Below are 21,848 nucleotides of genomic sequence, written 5' to 3'. Positions count from 1 at the left end.
ATTAAATCGAGCTTTGCTTTATGGATCTGTATCTCATGCTTTCATAATCATGTTGTGTGTGCCTGTGTGTGCTTTTGTTTTGTTTCTAAAAACATTCCAGATTTGCTTAGCCCTGGTGCTGAGTCAGATGTGGTCATGGAAGAGGGGAGTGACGACAATGACAGTGAGAGGAACAGTGGACTCTTAGATGAAATGGAAGAGTCTATGGCACATGATGCTGAGATGGCAATCATGAGCCAGAGTGACAATGGAGAAATGCAGGATGCTGATCCTGACCATGACGAGAGCAACAGAATGATAAGGTGAGTTTGTAGAATGTGTTGCTATTGTGTTAGGGTTAGGGTTACCCAGGGACCAACTGTGTTCATCAAAACCATCCGAGGAAAAGAAGGGTCACGGGTCACTGAATATGACACCTCTTTTGGAGCTTGCCATGACACCATTTTTAGTGGCTCTTGAGGTAAATGTTAATAAGAAGTAGTTGATATATAGAAAATGCAGATCTGACAACAAAACCAAACATTTGCTTGGCTGCATAATATTTCCATAGTGGTGAAATTATACTATGGTTTGCAGAGCAGTGAGCCAATTTGTCAATGTTTATGTTTAGGAATATGGGAAACTGCTATAGACCATACCAGGCCACTGGTCCATCCAGCCCAGTATGGTTGGCACTAGCTGGCATTGATTCTGCAGGGTTTCAGGCAGGAATTTTTTGTAGCCCTACCTGGAGCAACTTGGAATTGAAATTAAGACCTTCAAAGCATGTGAAATTAAGACCTGCAAAGCATGTGATCCATCACACTGAGTTATGTGTTTTGCCCTTCTTCAAAGTACCTCAGGATGGCAAGATGCATAACTCAGTGTGAATATCCTCACCATCCTCATTTTATCTTAACAACAGACCTTGTGAAATAGTTTAGGTTTCAGGGAAAAGTGGAAATTTGAACCTCAGTCACCCCAGTCTTATTCTCTATACCACACCATCTCTTAATAGGATTTGTTTTGTATGTTTATTAAAATTATCAGTTACTTCAACTTACTGATTTCTTTAAGCCCATCAACAAGCAACAATATTCCTTTAATGAGAGTGGTCCAATCCATCAAGCACACAAAAAGGAGAAGTAGCACAGTCATGAAAGAGGGTTGGATGGTTCACTACACAAGCAAAGACACGCTGGTAAGTAAGAAGTTACACAAAGAAGCATCCTAAACTTAAGTGATTATCTTAACTCCTGTGATGCTGTTTCCCCATTCTTTTAATTTTCAAAGACTATTCCATGAATACAAAGAGTCTTGAGGCTCCACTTTAGTCACTGAACATAATCTTGTGTGTGTATAAAAGCAACTTTATTTAAGGACATATGAGTCTCTCAGTCTCCCTGCCTGCCTGCCTCTTGTATATGCTTGCTGTTTCAGGCTTCAAAGTTGAAAAATCAAGTGCAAATAATAATAAGATAAACTGAATCAGCTGGAAGGCTTCTGCATTGACTTTGTACTTTGGGATGATCTGCAACACATGCCTTTCCTGTGTTGCTCTGATCACCTTGGAAAGTCATGTTATGGAGGCTATGGTGGGGTTTCTTTCCATAACATTCATGGCTGTGTTTCCCTGGTGCGCTGATGAGAAGGACAAAAATCATGAAAAGGGATTAGCTCTTCTAAGGCCATGGAGCTGCAAAAGAGGGGGACAGACTGCAGTGATGCCCACAGTGCACAGTTAAATGTCAGAAGAGCCACTAAGGTGCCCCCACAGATAGTCCAGATGGGTTGTGAAGGGAGAAGGAGCCCCTAGACTCAGACTGGGCTACTGTTCTGTGAGAGTTTTGTTAGTGTTGTTCAGCTTCTGTGAGAAGGTTGTAAGGGGGGGGGGGGTGTCCATACTGAGTGTAAGTGCGCACTTTTCCCAGTCAGTCGTCTGAGAGTTTAGGCTATATAAATATTTGTGTGTGTGTGTGAACAAGGGAGAGTGAGAGAGAGAGGGAATCTGTCTCACACTCTGTAACACTTGACACCATGTAATCTATAGATAATCCATATAATCTATAGATTATATGGGAGTAGAAGACCAAAAATACAGTTTTCAGGGAACACCTGGAAAATATGATTAAAATAATTATTAATTTCAGGTAAGATTAAAAGAATGCTATGGACCTCTTCATTATATTACATATGAAAATGGTGTCCTTTAATATTCATCTCAATCTTCATCAGTTTGCCTTATTTTATTTAATTTTATTTCATTATTGCTATATTTGCTAACATTTTTCCAAATTTTCAATATAGAGGAAACGGCACTACTGGAGATTGGACAGCAAATGCATTACACTGTTTCAAAACGATACTGGAAGCAAATACTATAAGGTAAAGGCAAATATTACAGGTTTTATATTGTATAACCGGAAGAAAACTTTAAATCATAACTATATTCTGGTTGCTTGTATATTGTACATTGGACAAGTCTTTCCTCTCTGCACACAGTTGTAAAGAAATCAGTAAGCCAATGCATATGCCACTATGGGGAAAGGAATTCTTCTGTTGTGATTTTAAACTTTGCAATGCTTGCTGCCTCTTGCTTGAATCTAGCAAGCTTCCTTGGAATTTCTAGCACTTACCTGAATTGTTATCCCGGTAGCTATTATTTAACAATGGTGCATAATCAATGTATTAAAACGGGGCAAATGTGCCAGGCCTTATGTCAGCCTAAACTACTCTGATTTATTTAATTGGAGAGGCTAAAAGAAAAAGGAGAAAGATCTTCCTAAACATCTTTATGCGGCTATTATCAGGGGTTGTTGCACAATAAAAGCATTAAGAAGAGCACTGGAGAGGGGATAGAAATACTGTTACTTGCTAGAAATGCTGGCAAAGATCTCCCAAGGCAGGAACACACGTGGAGATTTAACAAGAGAGAAGACTTTAAAATCTTCAGTGTTTTTCCCTTCTTGGACCAAATTCTGAGCCCAAGGAAAATTTGCAAGGTTTGGCTGCCAGGCTACATCTTCCCCCAAATCTCTCTGCTCCAGTCCCCATGTCCCAAAGAACCCTGCCTTGTTCCTTTTCATTGTGGCAGGAGCAGCAGCACTGGGGCACAGGGAAGAGGGAAATTTCTCCTTTTCTTCCCCTTTCTCTATTACTTTGATGAACTGGTTAGGAGTGGGATACAAAGCCCAGGGGACATGTGGAGAGGCATCGCTGCCAAGAGCTAGGAATTCATTTTCATATCTTTCTCAAAAGCTGAGTAGGGATATCTCAAAATCCAATAGTGGGCTGAAGATCTGATTGATTTTCTTGTCTCAGCCCTGTGGATTTTGTCTTGTCAGTCCTGCATTGTGCCAACTCAGTCTGACCTATGGATTTCTATTTTTAAATGGGCTACAATTTCAATTTTTTGTGTGCAAAATAGGGTTGTATAGTCCTCTGTTTGATTAAATTGCACAGATTTGTACATATTATGGAGCAGAATATTGAATTCTTCACACATCTAAAATTATTAGAAAACTCAAGTTGGCCACAATAGAATGTGTTCATATACAGTGAGACAAAGATAATTTTCATATTAAATACTACATAGAACAAGCGTAACAGCAACTTGAATCTAAGAAGTTTGCCCTGATTTGGATAATTTCCACAATTTTCTGCAATTTATGCAAATTGTAGAAATGCATAGGAATTATGTTAGGAATATACAACTCTTAATTTCAGATTTGCTCAGGTATTTTGACTTTTGACTTTTTGGCAGAAAGTGTGTTGAAACAATACAAAACAACAACAAAAGATAAAGACATGTTTTACGCATGGGAAAGTATTGTAGAAATTATTGTTAGAATAAAAGTCATAGTAGAAGTAATAATGATAATAATCCTTCACAGGAAATTCCTCTGTCTGAAATTTTATCTCTGGAACCTGCAAAAAACTTCAGTTTATTGCCACAGGAAGCTAATCCTCATTGCTTTGAAATCACCACAGCCAACGTAGTCTACTTCGTTGGGGAAAATGTTGAAAATGCGCCAAGCCTTCCACCTAATAGCAGTGTTCTCACAACTGGCTGTGGCGCAGATGTGGCAAGGATGTGGGAGATGGCAATCCAGCATGCCCTCATGCCGGTCATCCCCAAAGGGGCATCCACTGGATCAGGGCCAAGCCTACATAGTAAGTTGCAATTTTTCATTTTAAAATAAGCCAGTGAAAACATGCACAAACTGGTCATCTGTCAGCTCCATTCAGATGGTCTGCAGAAAGGCAGCCGAACCCTACTGGTCTGTACCTGTCTTTCAATCTGGTTGTTTTTTAACACTCAAAATAGAGGCTTTTTTGTCAAAGCCAGATTACTGGGAATTTGAACATGGCCCTGGCCTAGTGCTTATGGTTTTTCAGACTGAAATTTTCTCTAAAAATTGCCAGTCAAAGCATCTTAGTGATCTTTTCTTAAGGCCCATAATTTTCTTAATGGGATGATAGTTTGGACAATAGAACTTCTGTATATTCTATTAATTTTCTTCAGTGGTTCATTGAGACACACTTCCCCCTTCAAGCGGTCCAAATGAAAATAAAAAGTCTGAAAAACATTTAGCTATTAGAGTAGGTCCTCTGTCGCAGGCAGGGAAATGAATTTTTGAGTGTTAATGTGCAATCCTGTGGCCACTAGGTGCTGTCTAGACATGCACAGGATAGCCTGAAATCATAGCTCCCATCTCTGAAAGGTACTGCAAGGTTGAACCTGGGACCATGACTGCAGAGTGTACTTCCCCAGCTCACTGTTGCCACAGGATTTCTGTACCAGCTGCTGCTATCACAAGTGCAACTTCAGAGCTGGTATCTAAGGGCACATTCCTGGGAGCTGGAAAGGGAGCTCTCAAGACTCTGCTGGGAGGTAAAGCTGCCTCAGCACCTTCATCTTGTGTGCAGGGGGAAAAACCACAGGAGGCTAAAATTTCCTATTTATATTTTTTCAAGGTGGTAGAAAAAAAGAGGCAACCTTTGCCTCGGTGCTTTTCCAGGCTGTACTCCTCTCAGTTGGGAGGATTCTGGGCATCGACACTGGATGACTTTATTAACTGAGCACTCGCATATATGAATCTAAGGAGTAGCTTGCACCTATATTGTTTCCACCAGACAGGTAGCTTATTAGGAGTTCTGGTGTTTATGAGATTTGTGTAGCTTGATGGTATATCGATACGCTGTTACAGGATTTGGATCAGTGCAGTAATGTGTTCCATTGCATGGCTTCCAGGCCTTTACAGCAGCTGTCTGCACAGCAGTAGATTATTGACATATTTACTGAAGAACAGTCAGCATAGCTTCAGCACCTAACACTTTTAAAAGTCTGTATGTATTCCTGTGCACTTGTCTCCAAATGCACATATTTTTGTATGTGGTTTTGCCTAATATACACATTTTTGCAAGCAGGTTCCCCTATTGTAATGCAGTCTGCATGCTGTTTTCAGTAGGATGAAGTTTTATGTGCAGTTTCCTCTAATAGGTTTCACTATTGGGTGGTACAGAAATTGTAACAACAACAACAACACATTTTACCTTTTCTTTAATCGAAGAACTGCTTTAACAATTCCATGGACATTTGAATATTGTTATATAACTGAATTTCAGTTCACTTATTGATTCAGAAATTGGTACAAATTAGGTGTGTTTGTATTAAACAGCAAATAAAACCAATTTCATCCCCATCTCTAAATCTGACACTGCCAATTTACCTGAAATCAAAGTGAAGCTATACTTGGACCTGCAAATGATTTGTAGGACAAGTATAATTTACTATATGATCATTTGGCAAATGAAGTGGCTTGTAATTGTAACATTTCAACAGTAATGTTGCCAGAGTTCAGAAGTTTGGGACACAATGATTACTTCATTTAGGGCACCGCCCAGTATCACTGTTTGTGATCCTCTGAATTTGGAGGATTCTGGGCATCCAGTAGTGTGCAGAAGGGGCATGGAGGTATGGATTGCTTCACTTGCCCCACAAAAGACACTGTTTTATAATTTTGGAACCACAGCCAATGCAGAAAGAACCATGCTGGCTTCAACAATGGAGGTTGGTGGTCTGTGATCAAAGTCCTAGGTCTTAATATAAAAATGTATTCCTGAGGTTGGAGCTGGGACACCAAGCTGCCCCATGACTGTCTAAGAAGTGTCTGGTGGTCATAGGATTGCATTCTTAATTAACCACTGATAGCTTAGCACAGGACACTGCTGCTTTGGTGTACAAAGAAGACCCAGCTGGATCTATTTTATCTTTTATGCCTGGTTGTAAAGTTAGAGTTCAGATCATTGTTGGTCTCCAAAAAACCACTGTCTTACATTCCTTTTAATCTCAGTTGATTGTTATCAAATGCCTTAGTCATACTCTTGTTTTGAAGTTCACTAAGATTTATTGGACTCTTACCACCATGTACCTGAGATACTTCTCCAAGCTCACACACAAGGCCACCTACCCCATAGATGTTTCTGTGAGACTGTTGTACAATCAACTTCTGGAAGGGAAAAATCAGCAGTACACGCTTAACGATGTCACGGACCAGGTTGTTTGCTTAGCCATTGTTCATACGTACCCTTTTGTGTGTGTGTGCTTGTGTGGCAAACACATAAAGAGACATGCAGTAATTACTGTACCTTTTTTTTTTAGGAAATATATCTATCAGTATTTCAGTATCAAATTGTCAGGTCCAAGAAAATGTGGTAAGTGTCCTGAGTGTTGGTGCCAGACATGATAGACTGCAGCTCGCAAAGCCATTGATCTGTTTTGAAACCTTTCAAAGGTTGTCTCATTGGCCAGTTTCTTTACTGAAGGAAAAAAAATCTATCAGGGAGAATGATCTTGACAATAATTTTTAAAAAACTTTTTTGATTAAATAAAGCCAAAATCTAGGGGCCAATTTACAATCCATAGCTCTTTTTAATATCACAGCAGGATTACTGCAAATGGTTTGTGAATAGAACCATGTGAAACATTGGCCTGCTCTAGAAAATGTTCCAGAAATACAGATTTACTTGGAAGTCTACTGAAATACAACCTGGGTTTTGTTTTTTTGTTTTGTTTTTTTTTTTTGGGAATTCACTTGGTTCTGGGATTATTTCCAAAAAACCGAGAGCACTCAGAAGGCTCCTCTTGGAGCAATGTAGAGCCAAGAGGCCTCTACAAAACCTTCATGTGGCCTAGCTCTGAGCTGGACCATTTCCCACAACTGCTCCACTTTGTAAATCATGTGGGCAACTTATTTTCTGTTGTGGGTTGCATTCCTTCACCAACAATCTACCAGGGGCCATTCATAGGTGGGACAGAAGCCAGTGGCTGGCAAGGCAACGGCCAAGTATGGGGGGCTCATACATTCTCTCTCTCTCTCTCTCTCTCTCTCTCTCTCTCTCTCTCTCTCTCTTTCTCTCTCTTTTTTGGTGATCTTATTTTCTTTTTCTTCTGCCACCCCTTCTCTCTCCCTCCCTTCCTCTTCCTTTATACACAAAGCCCAGAACTTACAGCATGCTGAAGGCCTTTGAAATTAGCCTGAGGGCCACATGAAATGAGAATGAGGGCTACATGTGGCCCTTTGGGTGTAGGTTGTGCCACCACTATTGTAAACCTACAGATTTATCAGGATGGCAGGAGAATGTTCAGCCTTTGCAGAGTTCACCAACCATGTGACGTGCTTTTGAGGTTACTCTGGACATTTGAGGCAGGTTTACTTGATGCTCAGTGGCTTTGAATGCAGTATACACATACAGAGTCTGTGTACACAATATGGCAAGGGTCTCAATTCGTCACAAGGGGTTACAAAATCAGGCAGATCCTGATGTGTATTCTGATGAGAAGCAAAGGGCTTGTCTAGCAGAACTCAGACTCTGCCACCAGATTAAGTGGCAATTCTACCGAATCAGTTCTTCATTATTTCAGTTCAGCAAAATCATTCAGTCTGAACTCTGTCTCCATTCTCTGATGCTTAACATGCAGTCTGTTTGTACAAACAGGATATCAGTACAGTATACCAAATCTTTCCAGATGAGGTGCTGGGATCAGGACAGTTTGGAATTGTTTATGGAGGTAAGACTTTCCACATGAATTGACAGGAGAATGGGAAACAGAAAGCAGTATTTCTTAAGGTATTTGAAATTCAAGATATAACTAATGGGGCATAGAAAAAATGTTAATTTATTATATGGAGAGAAGTCAGGGGCCAACATTATTATTTAGGCATTTTAAAAATAGTTAATGACACAGAAATGCTATAATCTTAGCCTAGATTATTAGCCTAGTTTGAACTGCAATATTCTGGTAGCACCTTGCAGAATGTTCCCTTGTGCATTCTAATCTGAGGATTTGTTTCCCCTATTGCTTGTTATCCCATATAATCTGCTCTTTTTATCACCTGTTGATCATACTTCCTTACTGTCATAATTTTGCCTGGTTTACCTCCGTACTATTTGACATAGACTTCCTAATACATTCACATATCACACTAAACCATAGCACAAAAGCACTGTAGCAAGTCTCAAGCTCACTATCTCAGCTGTGCAGCTAGGAGAAGAAATATGAAAGGTTTTTTTTTTTATTAACAGCAGTTTCCTGTGTCATCCAGATCAATATCAAGTATGGTTAACATTAAACAAGCCATTTACAATAACTATGGATTGAACTTGGCTTGCTGGAAGTTAACCATAGTTAATGTTAATCACAATTTGTCATTCTGCCTACATGACAACCAACAACAGAAGTTTCCAACCTCCTTCCCCTACTCAAAGGAGAAGGCAGAGTAGGCAAACTTAAAGTTCATCAGAGTTTAACTTAGAGAAGCATGTGAATTTGGTCACTGGTTACTGATGATGTAATCACACGCACTGCCTCTGGCTAAAAGTACAGAGGCAGATATTGAATTCAAGGCTGGATATATAGACAGTGGTACCGAGATCAGATGATGGAATCTGGAATTTACCTACTCTCTGTATTTGGGCAGTTCATTAGCAATTACAGGCCTTACTTTTCTTTTTACTTTTCAGCAAAAGTATATTAAAAGTATATTTTAAAAGTATATATTGAAGGTGTAAGGATGGGATTGATAAGGAGTGTTTTAACACTTTGTACACTGGAACTGCTACAGTCTGCACTCAGCTGCTTGCTTTTGGCACTGGAGGGAGTGCTCCCATTCAAATGCATGGAAGCATTCCTTCCAGTACCGTAGCAAGCATGGAGGGTATCATATAGCACAAGAGCATAACAGAGGCCAAACAGTTAAAATCTCTCCTCCATGAGATTCCAGACCAGACCGGGCCAGTCCTTCACCTGCTGTTTGTATTTTGAGGAATCCTCTCACAAGTGCTAATAGTATAAAATATGTTACACAGAATTTAACACCCGGGTTGGAACTAGACATGGCATTGTTTTCCTGAATTAAGGCTTCCTTTGAAATGCAAATAGTGGCTTCAGAGAAGTGATTTTTATCAGGACCTTGGCAAGGAGAAAAAATAATTCCTCTGCATTAGGGACATGTGAGGAATATAATAAGGGGATTGAAAATTTGATAGATCTTCTCAATTGGCCCCACAGATTCCATTCCATGAATCCTTCACTGGTGCCAACTTGATCTGATGTGAGTGGAGCTAGGACATGGACCTCCATTCTTAAGATGGACCATAGTTTTCCTATCCTTTTTAAAGGCAAGGAGAATGTGTGCAAAATTCAAGCCTCAATCCTGCAATTTGTGTTTGTTTACACTATTTGTGCAAATTGTGGAGACCCACATTTTTCACAAATAAAAAATGTGTGGCCAAGTTTAATGTGTGTTTATGCAGTGAGAGGACAATGCTTCAGTACTTCTCATGTCAAGCACTATCATAAGGAAAGCAACAATAACACAACAGTGACTTGAATCTAATGAGTTGGCCCTGGTTTGCACAGTTGTGCTTGAAATTCATAGTTCCCAAATTTTCTCAAATATTTTGCTTGATAGAATATGTTTTCCTTAACATTCCATTCCATCCCTACTATATAGTCAAGATGCCATGCTTTCCTGAAGCTGCTATGTAATTAGCAAACATATTTATGTTAGCTGCACTCATCCAATCAATGCCATAACTAGTTTGGCCCTTGTATGCTTTAATTCTGCTCATGTATACCTTAAATGATACACAATGTTTATTATCTGAAAAATTCTTACAGGATGATGCAGACAATTAAGATAAGCTTTGGAAAAAGTTTTAGGAGATTTTTTTTAATCTTCAGAAAAGAAACCATTTTAGAAATTTCAGTGTTTGGGCTTTCAACATTTTCCATCCTACTTTCATTTGAAAGGCAGTTGCAATGTTTTAGCTGAGGGTTCTTAGCACCGAGTCCTTTTCAGCAAAAGGACCAGGGTGGTGCAGTGGTTGGACCAAGACTTGGTAGATCTGGGTTTTGGTCTCCTCTTGGGCTTAAACTCATTGGGTGACTTTAGGCCAGTCACAAACTCTGGCCCCACTATACATCACAGGATTGTTGGGAGGATAAAATGGGGAGAAGGATTATGTAAACTGCCTTGGAGTCCATGCAGGGAGAAAAGTGGACTATAAACACAACAAATAAATAAAAAAATTATTCAATATCTCCTGTAACTGATGATGGTAGCCTTGTTCATAGCTATGCATTTCAGGGGATATGGATTTTACCTGAAATTGAAACTAGTGAAGTTATTTTCAGGCAATCTTCTCTTTCTCCTGATATTTTTAGAAAATGGGTAAACATATGCTGTAAACTTATGTGGAAGACTAGGGTGTAGGAGAGAGAAGGGAATAAGAGCCTATAACTCCCCTCCCCCATTTGTTCATTTAGTCCTTTTTGCTCCGTAAGAGAAAAGATATATGGGTTCTTATGCTCCTCAAAATGTGTTTGGAATGTTCATGAAATATTAAAAAAGACCAAATTGTTAGATTCTTTAGAGTAATCATCTGTCAGATGAGACTTTGATGGTTAGGTTTTAATAAAATGGAAAACCTGAGTTCTAGAAAGGTGATGCTTCTCAGAGCTGATCATGTTAATTGGCATATTTTTCATCAAACAGGAAAACATCGCAAAACAGGAAGAGATGTAGCAATTAAAATCATTGACAAACTGAGATTTCCAACTAAGCAAGAAAGCCAACTTCGTAATGAGGTTGCAATTTTACAGGTATCTTTTATTTAATTACCAATTATATCCTGTATGTATTTAATTTAGAGCAGGGCAATAAAACTTACTGAGAACAGGTTTCAGCAGTAGAAATCTATGTAACTAATTATGCATTGAATCTCTAAATAAAGTTCTCAAGTGATGCCTCTCTTTGCAATAATTTCTAATCTGCTATAAATACAGGAACTTTGAAACTAAAATCTTAGTAACTTGCTAATTGGAATAATTGAAAGTAAATGCACTTTTGAGATAATTTAGTACAATTAGGAATTTTGATGGATAATCAGTGGATATTAAGGATTCTGTTGCTTGTCCTTCCACACACAGAAAGGAGACAGTATAAACTACCTTTCTTAAACTGTGACCTGAATTAGGGCTGCATACAATAAGTTTTACTTCATATATACTAATAGCAGATGCATTACCTATGTGCTGGTCTTATAGGCAAAATAACAGCATGCATACATCATCATCAGACCTGATAGAACTTCATGGTTTGCAAAAAATCTTTAGACAAGGAGTCCAGTGAGGAATGAGCATGCTCTTGGTCTGTTGAGGACCAAGAAAGAAAGAAAAAATGGAAGGAAGGGTCAGTGGAGTTTCCTAAAGAGGGCATAACTGGCTGGCTTGCTGGAAGCCTGAACAGGATCTCTCTGCACTGCAGCACTTTGGTACAGGTCCAGCATATTGACTGTAAACATTTCCCTTTTCTTAATGCACGGGAAACATGATTTTGGACCCTAGACTAATGTGCAATGTGACATAACGTAGTTATTTCATTTTACTCTGGAAATGAATTAAGACAAATTACCTGTTCCTTATAAAACTGTTCAGTGTGACTGGTGATGAATCAAATTTTGGCAAGTTCTAAAGACATTTAAGTTCGCATAGCAAGTTATTGCCAGTGTTACTGTGGGGAGTTTGTGTGTGTGTGTGTGCTTACATGGATGTCAAAGGTATTGAAAATGAATGGCTACATTATAAATAAATATTTCTCGTGCCTTGTCATTGGATCAAGACAAATGGGGCTGATTCAAATACTGTTTACTTCAATAATAGAATCTGCATCACCCAGGGGTTGTAAACCTGGAATGCATGTTTGAAACAGCAGAAAGAGTGTTTGTTGTAATGGAGAAGCTCCATGGAGACATGCTGGAGATGATCTTGTCAAGTGAAAAAGGACGATTGCCAGAGCGAATAACCAAGTTTTTAATTACACAGGTGAGAGCCCATTAAGGGATGTCAAATGTTGTGTTTCTTTTTCTATGAGATTCACTTCTGTAAAGTATAAATATCTTCCACTATATTCTTCATGTGGGTAGTGAGTCATGGGATGCATCCAAATGTGAGAAAGAGAGGAAGGAGGGAGCATGTAATGCAGAATGAGTAAAGAATTAGTGGTTGCTGTATTACTCTACTGCTATTACAGCATATATTTCTCAGTTTGATTTTGTAATTAGCCTGTCTCTGTATCTTCTCCCTGATTAAGAATCATTGGAGTTCAGTTTTATTGCTCCTGGCTGAAATTAAATGACATGAACTCTAGTTTCTCCTTCCCATGTGCTGTATCTGTGTTTCAAAACCCTTCCCTGTTTCTCTCCAAGAATAAGACCTAACCGGAAAATAAGTCCTGGCATGATTTTTTCAGGATGCTTGTTATATAAGCCCTACCCCAAAAATAAGCCCCAGTTAAGATCATCAGCCAGACGGACAGGGAAACACGGTAGTACGTTCATTGCAGCACACGATAGATGTATTGAATTATAAAATAATAATGTTAATGTATAATTACAATAAATAAATTATATTATTGACATTAATACTTAAAATAAATGGTAATATACATTATAATTAAGTATTTGTAAATACTGAAGCAGGCGCCTTTGGATGAGAGGTAAATGCCTATGTAGACAGATGAACAGGAGACTAACTGCCAAATGACCAATCAGAGTACAGACACAACACACGAATAACGTCAATAAGTTGTGTGTTGTAACAGACATGCTTAATGCATGGCTGCAAAATTCAAGATGGGTACAAAAAGAAAGAGATATTCCATTGAGTACAAGAAAGGAATCGTGGAGGACTCTCGGGACAAAAATCTTATAGCTTTCGTAAGAAAAAATTAAGACATAGTAGTGTCTGGGATCCCTTTATTCTAACCCCTAACTGTTGGTTATTAAAATTGGGCGATAGGGCAGGTTGCTGAACTGCGTTTCCCCAAACCAATAGGAAAGCACCTGTAGGCCCATTTTTATATGCTGTTTGAACAAATGCTTAGGTGTCCAAGGATGGTAGCACTGCTACTTGGGGATGCAGTGTGGTGTCCATACTATTATGTCCCTATGATCTTAGATCAGTCTATGTTGCTTACCCAATCTTGAATAGGGTCATAAAATAAATGCATTATTGAATTAAGTTGTTTTCCTTAAGCTTGCTGCGATTTTATCTCATTTTCAGTAAACACATTAATTTTCAAGTAAATATTGGGCAAATTGTCTATGATACAAAACAGCTGATCTTTTTTTTAAACAGATCCTTGTTGCCTTGAGACATCTTCATTTTAAAAACATTGTTCATTGTGATCTCAAACCAGAAAATGTATTGTTGGCATCAGCTGATCCTTTCCCACAGGCAAGTAGAAATAGAACCGTTTGTACCAGCAAAATCCACACATTTGTTGAAGCGGACTATGATGATCGAAACTGATCTGTGTTATTGAACACTTTGGTTCATTTTTCAGTTTGAATCATATTTAATATGGATCAATTGTGTGTGTGTAGTGGGATGAAATAATGCAGTGAAAGCTATGTCTGAGCTGGTAACCTCCCACTGGATTACTGTAATGCATTCTATGTATGGCTGCCTTTGAAAATGGTCTGGACCTTGCAGCTTGTCCAAAATTGGGCAGCATGTCTGCTGACAAGGGCCAGCATTCACAAGCATATTATGCCAGTCCTATGCAGGTTCCACTGGCAGCCGGTTGCCGTCTGGGCCAAGCTGAAAGTGCTCACGATAACATATAAAGCCATAAATGGTTTGGGGCCAGGTTATCCAAGGGAGTGTCTTTCTCCATATGTACCTGCTTGTTCACTGCAGTCCTCATCTGAAGCCTTCCTTTGTGTTTCTCCTACTAACAAAGTGAGTGAGGGGGGGGGGGTTGCAAGCAGGAGGAATTTCTCCAGCATAGCACCTCAACTTTGGAATTCAATCCCACTCAAGGTCTGGTTAGCACCTACTCTTTTGGCTTTTAGGTGCCAACTAGAGACTTCCTTGTTCAACAGTTATTTTAACAGGTGAATGTTTATGTACTACCAATGTTATTTTCACGCTGCTGCCAATGTGACATGATTTTAAAGGAGAGATATATTCATTAATTTTAATGGTTTATGTTTTATCCGTGTGTGTGTGTGTGTGTGTAATTTAGTATTCTGTTTTTTTCCGATTTCGTTTTATCTAACTTTGTGAATTTATTCACAGATTTTATTGCTTTTATTATTTTGTAGTTGAATGTTACATTGTGCTCTTATTGATCTATTTTGTTGGATTTTAACATGTTGTAAGCTGCCCAGAAAGCCTATGGCTAGTGGAGTGGCATATACATTGAATAAATGAATGAATGAATCTGAACTGCTCAAACTGTAAATTAGGTACTTCTCTCCCCAAGAATCCATTCCAGGCTTTATTTTCAGTGCTGTACCTGATGTGTGTACACCTCTGGATAGCTGTAAAAATGTAATATGAAAGTTTACATATTTTGCCTCTGATCCAAATTGCATTTACATGGACCAAACACATGGGAGATCCCATGTGTACATAATTGGTAATAGATTTTCTATGGGTGCACAAATGAATAACTCCCTCATATACCATAATTATACTTATTTGTTCTTACTTTCAGTGGCCCAGCAAGTTTAAAGTATGCATGGACACTTGTGGTATAGCATTTAAATGATGTGAGTGCAGAATCCATACTGCTGTTCCAGTGAAGTCTATGGATGTACACAGATGTATATAATGTTGAGATGAGACAATGGTAGAAATTCCTATCATAGTTCGGGTCAAGCTCAGTGGAAACATGTTTTTCCTTTTTGGAGCTAAAGACAGCTGTCACAATGGTGACTGGCAACTTTCTGTGACATATTGATGAGGCAGCTTTTTCCTCCCACTTGGAAGAAGTGCTTCAAATTAAAAAGCTAAGACTTTTTTTCTTAGTCTAGAATGAAATGTCTTGTTTTCAAAGATATATTCATTTCTGGACAAGCTATTTGGTTGTTTTCATCACATGTATAATATTAATCTTCTGAATGTGCTTGAAATCATCAACCTAAAACAGAAGCAACACACATTCTGTTTGCCTGGGCCTGATTCATCCACTTCTGTACCTCACAGGTGAAGCTTTGCGATTTTGGTTTTGCCCGAATCATTGGAGAGAAATCATTCAGACGTTCAGTTGTAGGAACGCCAGCCTATCTTGCCCCTGAAGTCCTGAGAAACAAAGGCTACAACAGATCATTAGATATGTGGTCTGTGGGGGTCATTATTTATGTCAGCCTAAGTGGTACATTTCCATTCAATGAAGATGAGGACATTCATGATCAGATCCAGAATGCTGCTTTTATGTACCCACCTAATCCATGGAAAGAAATCTCTCATGAAGGTATTCCATTTATTTCTCTTAATATACACATATGTAAGGTACAAACCATTGACATTCTGTCTTTTAATCTATTTATTAATATATTAAATGTGTATACCCCAAATTTCCATAGTAGATTCTCAGAGTGGCTAAAAATAAATGAATCATAAAACTGATAAAAATGAATATTAAAAACAATTTCTAGTTATCAGCTGAAGGCTTATGAGTTAGTCCCAAAGGTGTGCTGAGTATTTTTTTCCTGTACAGTGTCAAATTCCCTCTGTGAAAGTGTGCTGGGGTATATTTAGGAATATTTAGTGGGTGCTTTCATACATAAATAGGAGGTGGTCAAGAGTTTTCCCTGTGCCCTTCCTTTCTTTTCTCACACACACACAAGATCCTCAGGCAACATCTGGTTGCCTTCAGCAGCCTGGCAATTGTCCTAGAATGCTGCTGTGAATGCCTAATAACGTTGAATGGAAGGCAATGGGATAGGTGTGTGCCTTATTCATGTTACATATTTCGTATATCGTTGGCTAAAGGAAATTGGGTATTGGACCTTGCACCAAACAAGTAGGCAGCTTTTCCCACCCAGCTGCCCCACAACTTTGGCTTTAACCTCCAACAACTTTAATCAACATGCCAGTGGTCAGAAATACTGGGAGTTAGAGTCAAAACTTTGGAGGGCATCAGCATGGGGACGGTTGATGTAGATAATATGATTATGCCCATTGGATTTATGATCCTGAGAGGGATGGAAAAATTTCCATTTTCTGTCCAAATATAAAAGCCTGATTCCCTAGCCTTTTTATAAGAGACCTAATTAGCTGTCTTTAACCAAACAGGATGCACAAAAAACTACGATGCACAAAAATCTAGGGCTGTTGGTGCCATCCCAAAGAAGTTGGTCAAAGGTGGAATTCATGAAGTTAACTTGCTGCATTTTAACAAATGCGCAGCAGTATAAGGAACTGTGTCCCCTTCTTCCAACACTGAAGTAAAGACAGGGTAGCAACATTGTCTTCTTTGAAGGGTTCTGAAGTTACAAACATGTTACGCTGTTTTCTTGGGGAAGGATTTCCACTTTTAAGGGGGCTTCAATTTGAGTTGAACCTCTCTTGTGTGCAGAGGTGAACCCTGTTTTTACTGAAAATTGACACACTGCACTGCTACAAGGCCCAGGGGAAAAAACCATGGGGCACATGGGCAGTCTGTGGTCATTTCATTTGGGGCATGTCTTCGGTGAAATCATGCTGGAGAGGGAAGGATTAAACTTCTTTCCCCATGCAGGAGGGTTGGGGCAATAAAATGAAATAAAAGGGTAAAATGAAGGGCAAAAGACAAAGCTAGGAGAGCCGGCTTTAATGTAATGTGTAGCCCAGCACTAAGAATGTCAGAATACTGAGGTTCTTTCATTTCTTGTCTGGCTGCTGCCTTCACTGAAAACATAGCATACATGTGTGTGCATCTGCCCATACAGATAATTATTTCTATGACCCTGCAACAGGCCTGTTTCTTTGTTGTTTAGAAAGAGGTAACGATGCAGCTAATCATGATCCCAGCATAGGGAAGGTATATGATTATTGGAGAGAGAGCTTTTGAAAATTAGCACTGAGATCTATTCATTTGATTGCTGCCTTGCATTTCATAGTGAGCGCTTCTGTTTCACCTCTCTAATGTATGACAATCTTTCTCATTATAACATGGAGAACAGAATGTATGATTGCCAATAGAAAGAATTGCGTATCAGTGTCAAGGCTTTCGCTTGCCCTCATTATGCTCAAGGCTGTTCTGGCCCATCAAATACATCCAGCAAGAAAATTGGTTGACACTCAAGGCATTTCTGCCATGATATTTGTACAAATCTCTGACACTGAAAGTTCCTCATGCCTGCCCAGCCTTGCTGCTGACTCTACTTTCCTTCCCTCATTGAAGCTTCGATTGAGCATTTTCAGCAGGGCCGGTGCACATCTGCCTGCTGTAAGCATTCTTCTGTCTCCCATAGCTATGGCAGCAGGCACGTGGCCTTCCCTTGCTTCCTCCTCCCTTTCCCCCAGCAGTGGCGGCCTGCTTGCTCCCATTCTCCCTCCCCTGCAACCCCCTGCCCTCCTCTTCGCCTCCTGCTGCAGCCATCATTATCATGATGACCAGGACAGTGGCCACCGCCTCCGCTGAAGGTGGCAGCAGGGAGCACCCCTTGCCCTCCTGGAGCACTGTCACATCACAACGCACTGGGAGGGGTCCTTTCTCAGATTGAGGCAATGAGGAGATGAGCCCGGTGATGACCTGCACTGCGGCATCTTGGGCAAGCTGCCTGCCACCTCCCCACCAGTGCTTTGCATCTGAGCACTCTGGGAAGCTCCACTGGCTGCTTTCTGTCTTCTAAGCATGCTGGGGGCTCAGTGTGAACATCAGGCAGGTGGCACACCAAAGAGCTGTGCCAGCCACCGCAGGAGGACAGCCAGCATGGCTCTTTGGAGCACTGGGTGGGGCATGTCGTTCTCCTAATGTCTCTTTAGGTGCAAGCTTCACCCCATATCATGGAAGGGGCGGCTCTGGATTTCCAAGGGAATTTTGATGTGAAACAACACAGAAACTGGGCACCTGTCATTCCGCTTTGCAAACACATTTCTGTGCAATTGTATCAATGTTAGCAATCAGTTTTTGGCAGGAGTAAGCAACATGTGGCTTGTGAACCACATACAGGATCCAAATGAAAGATTTTTTAACACATAGAAAAACTGCACTTCACTTTTCGCTGCAGCTCTTTACATTGCCAAACAGAAAGAAAGGCATACACAACAATTTACATATGTGCATGGTGCTCCCATTATGTGGAAGCTCAGAGGTCAGTGTAGTACTGAATAGTTGTTGCTTTTGTTCATTTATCTGTTTAATATTTCAGCCGTCTCTTATGTGTTTGTGTGTGCGTGCATATAACACAGCAACTTGATAAAGACGTTTTTTTTTAAACTCAAGCAATGACAACTAGCATGGCTGTCATGAACAAGTGTGATTAGTTCTGTCTTGCAATTTGGTTTTTGTTATTGCACCTGTGCTGTTACCATACGAGACAGGAGCAGGTATTTGAGTGTGATGCCTTCTGAAATTATGTTTTTCTCCAGCTATTGATCTCATAAATAATTTGCTTCAAGTGAAAATGAGAAAGCGCTATAGTGTGGACAAGACATTAAGCCACCCATGGCTACAGGTAATGCTGCAAATTTCATGCCTTTCACCTTCTGTGCATTTGTGGTTAGATACAAACACAGGCAACATTTTTATAACTGCTGCCCCAAAGTTAAGCAAGTTGCCTAGACTTCAGTAAATCTAAGGGCTAATTTAAATGTTACATTCCCATGTGGGAGCTACAGAAAGTGTGTTCTTATGTTAAGATTCCAGAAGTCCAATGCTATGTTTGAATGTGCTGTGCTGTGCTGCAAAGATCTGCCAAACTGTGTACAACATCATGCTAGCACAGAGCATGGCTCAGTGGCAAGGCAGTTGGAGGCTTGGAGTGGGACCTGGGCGATCCACGTTCAAGTCCCACTTTTTACTTAAAAAGTTAAATTAATTGTTGAAGAAATATTTCTTATTTAATAATTAAATGATATACTTTGTAGCCATGGTAGACTTTTAAAGAAGGGTTTTTTCCCCTTTAAAAATCAGACAAAAAGCATTAGAAACTATCAGAGATGATCTCAGGAGACCTTGGGACCGTACCCTGAAACACAATGCTTTAACCTGCTTGTGGCTTGTTGAGGTTGTTTTTATATATTATTAGAGCATTCTTCATTTTATTAGTTTTTCTTAAGTCTTCATTGTTTTAACTGTATTTGTTAGCAAAAGCCAGCTTGGAAGCTTTTGAGCAAAAAAAAAAAAAAAAAGCTGTAGAGAGATTATTTCCCTTGCGGGAAAGACCCTTGATCTCCAATGTTGTTTTTTAGACCCTCGCTATTCAAAGTTATTTTCTTTTGAACATGGATCTGTCAATTTGTTTTCACATAATGTTTGTCTGACTCTTTAATGAAAGATTACCATCCCATCTGGGCCTTTCAGAAAGCAAGTTGTATCCTTTGTTCAGAACATTTATGGCATTGTCCATAGCAACCTGGTGCAACAGTGTTGGAGTACTTCAACACCCAAATTCTGTGAAGCTCTGGGAGTTGTATCCCAGCAAAGCTGGAGGCTTCCAGGTTGGGGATGCCTGTTGTTGATGGTTTTCACGTATCAGTTAAACAGATTATTTCCCCTTCAACAGGATTACCAAACCTGGCTAGATTTGAGAGAGCTAGAATATAAAATAGGAGAGCGTTACATCACCCATGAGAGTGACGACTCCCGGTGGGAACACTATGCAGGAGAAACTGGCTTGCAGTATCCAGCACACCTCCTCGGTCCAAGCGCTAGCCACAATGAAAATCCTGAGCCAGAGGAAGCAGAGTTGAAAGCCCTCAGTGAACGTGTCAGTATCCTTTAAATTGCAGCCCTTGTAATCTGTCAAAACACTGTGGAACTAATAAATACATACGGTCATGTTTAACATTTGCTTTGCAGAACTGCCATTATTTTCTGTCAGATAGGAACAAAGCTGTTACACTGTTACCACCATGGATGTATGGGAGTTGCCAAGACAAATCAACAGAAGCATTTTTTTAATTATTATTTTGTGTGAGCAACTGTGTTACATTAACAAAAAGTTCCCAGGAACTCTCAACCTGTTGTTGTGGATGATTCCTGTTGTACTCTGAGCATTCAAGCCTGTTTCCACTGTGCCTTTTTGGACAAGCATTTCCTCTTACTCAGGTCTCTTGGGTAGGATGGAGAATCACCAAGCAGATCTCTGGTTTTGTGCTCATCATCGATTGACATTGTAATTGTTTGCAAACTCTTGAAGAGTAGATTACTGCTGCTGTTCTGTGAACAACTTTTAATGTTTTCGGTAAATTTGGGGATTTCTAGTTTTTGGGGTGGGTGGGTTTTTGTTTTTGGTGTGGAAAACAACAACATCATAGTGAAATAACCATGAAAGGAAACATGCCTGAAGAAACTGAAAAAAAGATTGTACAATTGCAGGCCAGATACCCCATCGGCTTGGACATTTACATGGATGCAGCCACCAAATCATGTTGCCCAGTCTTGGTGCAACCTGTTCATAAGCCTAAATGCCTTAGCAATGTATATTGCAGACTTGGTTGATAGTTTCTTTACTTGTACTTATAACATCCTGCTGTAGCATGTACATTTAGAAGCTGAACAACATGTTGTCTTTATGTATGTTTTGAATAAAATTCTGCTGAAAATACATTTTGTTTTATGTTGGATTACTTTCCCAATCTTTAGAGCTGCCAAGCCTGAATCAAAAGCTTCCATCAAAAATGCTTATTAATCTTTTTCAAACCAATACAATGCTGTCGTTCTAAAGATAGTGAACACTGCTTATACCCTTACAGGGGACACAATTTGCACATCACAGGTTAACTAGTTAATATGTCACTAGGCACTAGTTAATATGAAAACCTCAAAAATGTCCCAAATCATCAGTAAAATCTTGAATATTTTTCAAAGCAAACCAAGGAAAGTTTTTGATGTGAGCAGAAATTGACTCAGTTTGGTTCTCACGCGTATTCAATATGGCACCAGTACATGATGTGTGGTTCTTAGTTATTAGAGTGAAATGAAACAGGAAAGTTTCAACTATGAGCCACTGGAATAAAGAGACGAAGTCTCAGGATGTTGAAAAAATACGTGGTTTTAGAAGGCGCCCTGTGCATTTTGGCTCTCAGCCTAGACCTTCTTCAGGGCTCATTTTTAGTATATGTGGATGTGACAGTTGCAAGAGTTATCTTTTTCAAAGATCTCTGCAGGTATTGATATATATTACTACTGACCCTTGAAGAAGGCCCATACTTATGTTCAAAACACGTTGGACTATTTCTTGGAATCAAGCCATTTTTTTCAACATATTGCGATGTAGTTCTTTATTCTGTTGGTTTGCAATTATTAGACAGAGGTGATCATCATATCGTATCTAATGTGCAGTATAGGATCAACTGCACA

At 39.5% G+C, this 21,848-nt stretch overlaps 1 protein-coding gene across 2 annotated transcripts in view; it reads left to right on the top strand.

Annotated features, from left to right (window-relative positions):
* The window catches only part of PRKD1 (protein kinase D1), a 123,909-nt gene extending 102,828 nt beyond the window's left edge, over positions 1 to 21,081 (top strand). The window contains exons 8-19 of one of the 2 annotated variants that reach the window (XM_044436824.1): positions 101 to 302; positions 1,057 to 1,180; positions 2,287 to 2,364; positions 3,873 to 4,152; positions 6,644 to 6,696; positions 7,981 to 8,053; positions 11,043 to 11,149; positions 12,209 to 12,370; positions 13,685 to 13,783; positions 15,542 to 15,809; positions 18,914 to 18,999; positions 20,050 to 21,081. In XM_044436824.1, the coding sequence (XP_044292759.1) occupies positions 101 to 302; positions 1,057 to 1,180; positions 2,287 to 2,364; positions 3,873 to 4,152; positions 6,644 to 6,696; positions 7,981 to 8,053; positions 11,043 to 11,149; positions 12,209 to 12,370; positions 13,685 to 13,783; positions 15,542 to 15,809; positions 18,914 to 18,999; positions 20,050 to 20,268 (1,751 nt within the window). In that variant the 3' untranslated portion in view covers positions 20,269 to 21,081. The remainder of the gene's footprint in view (positions 1 to 100; positions 303 to 1,056; positions 1,181 to 2,286; positions 2,365 to 3,872; positions 4,153 to 6,643; positions 6,697 to 7,980; positions 8,054 to 11,042; positions 11,150 to 12,208; positions 12,371 to 13,684; positions 13,784 to 15,541; positions 15,810 to 18,913; positions 19,000 to 20,049) is intronic. The other variant, XM_044436825.1, reaches the window with a different exon arrangement.
* The last annotated feature ends 767 nt before the right edge of the window (positions 21,082 to 21,848 follow it).

This window comes from Varanus komodoensis, unplaced genomic scaffold (genome assembly GCF_004798865.1).
Source record: "Varanus komodoensis strain SLA01 unplaced genomic scaffold, ASM479886v1 scaffold3, whole genome shotgun sequence".
NCBI lineage: Eukaryota > Metazoa > Chordata > Lepidosauria > Squamata > Varanidae > Varanus > Varanus komodoensis.
This window is presented reverse-complemented; position numbering and strand designations above follow the sequence as displayed.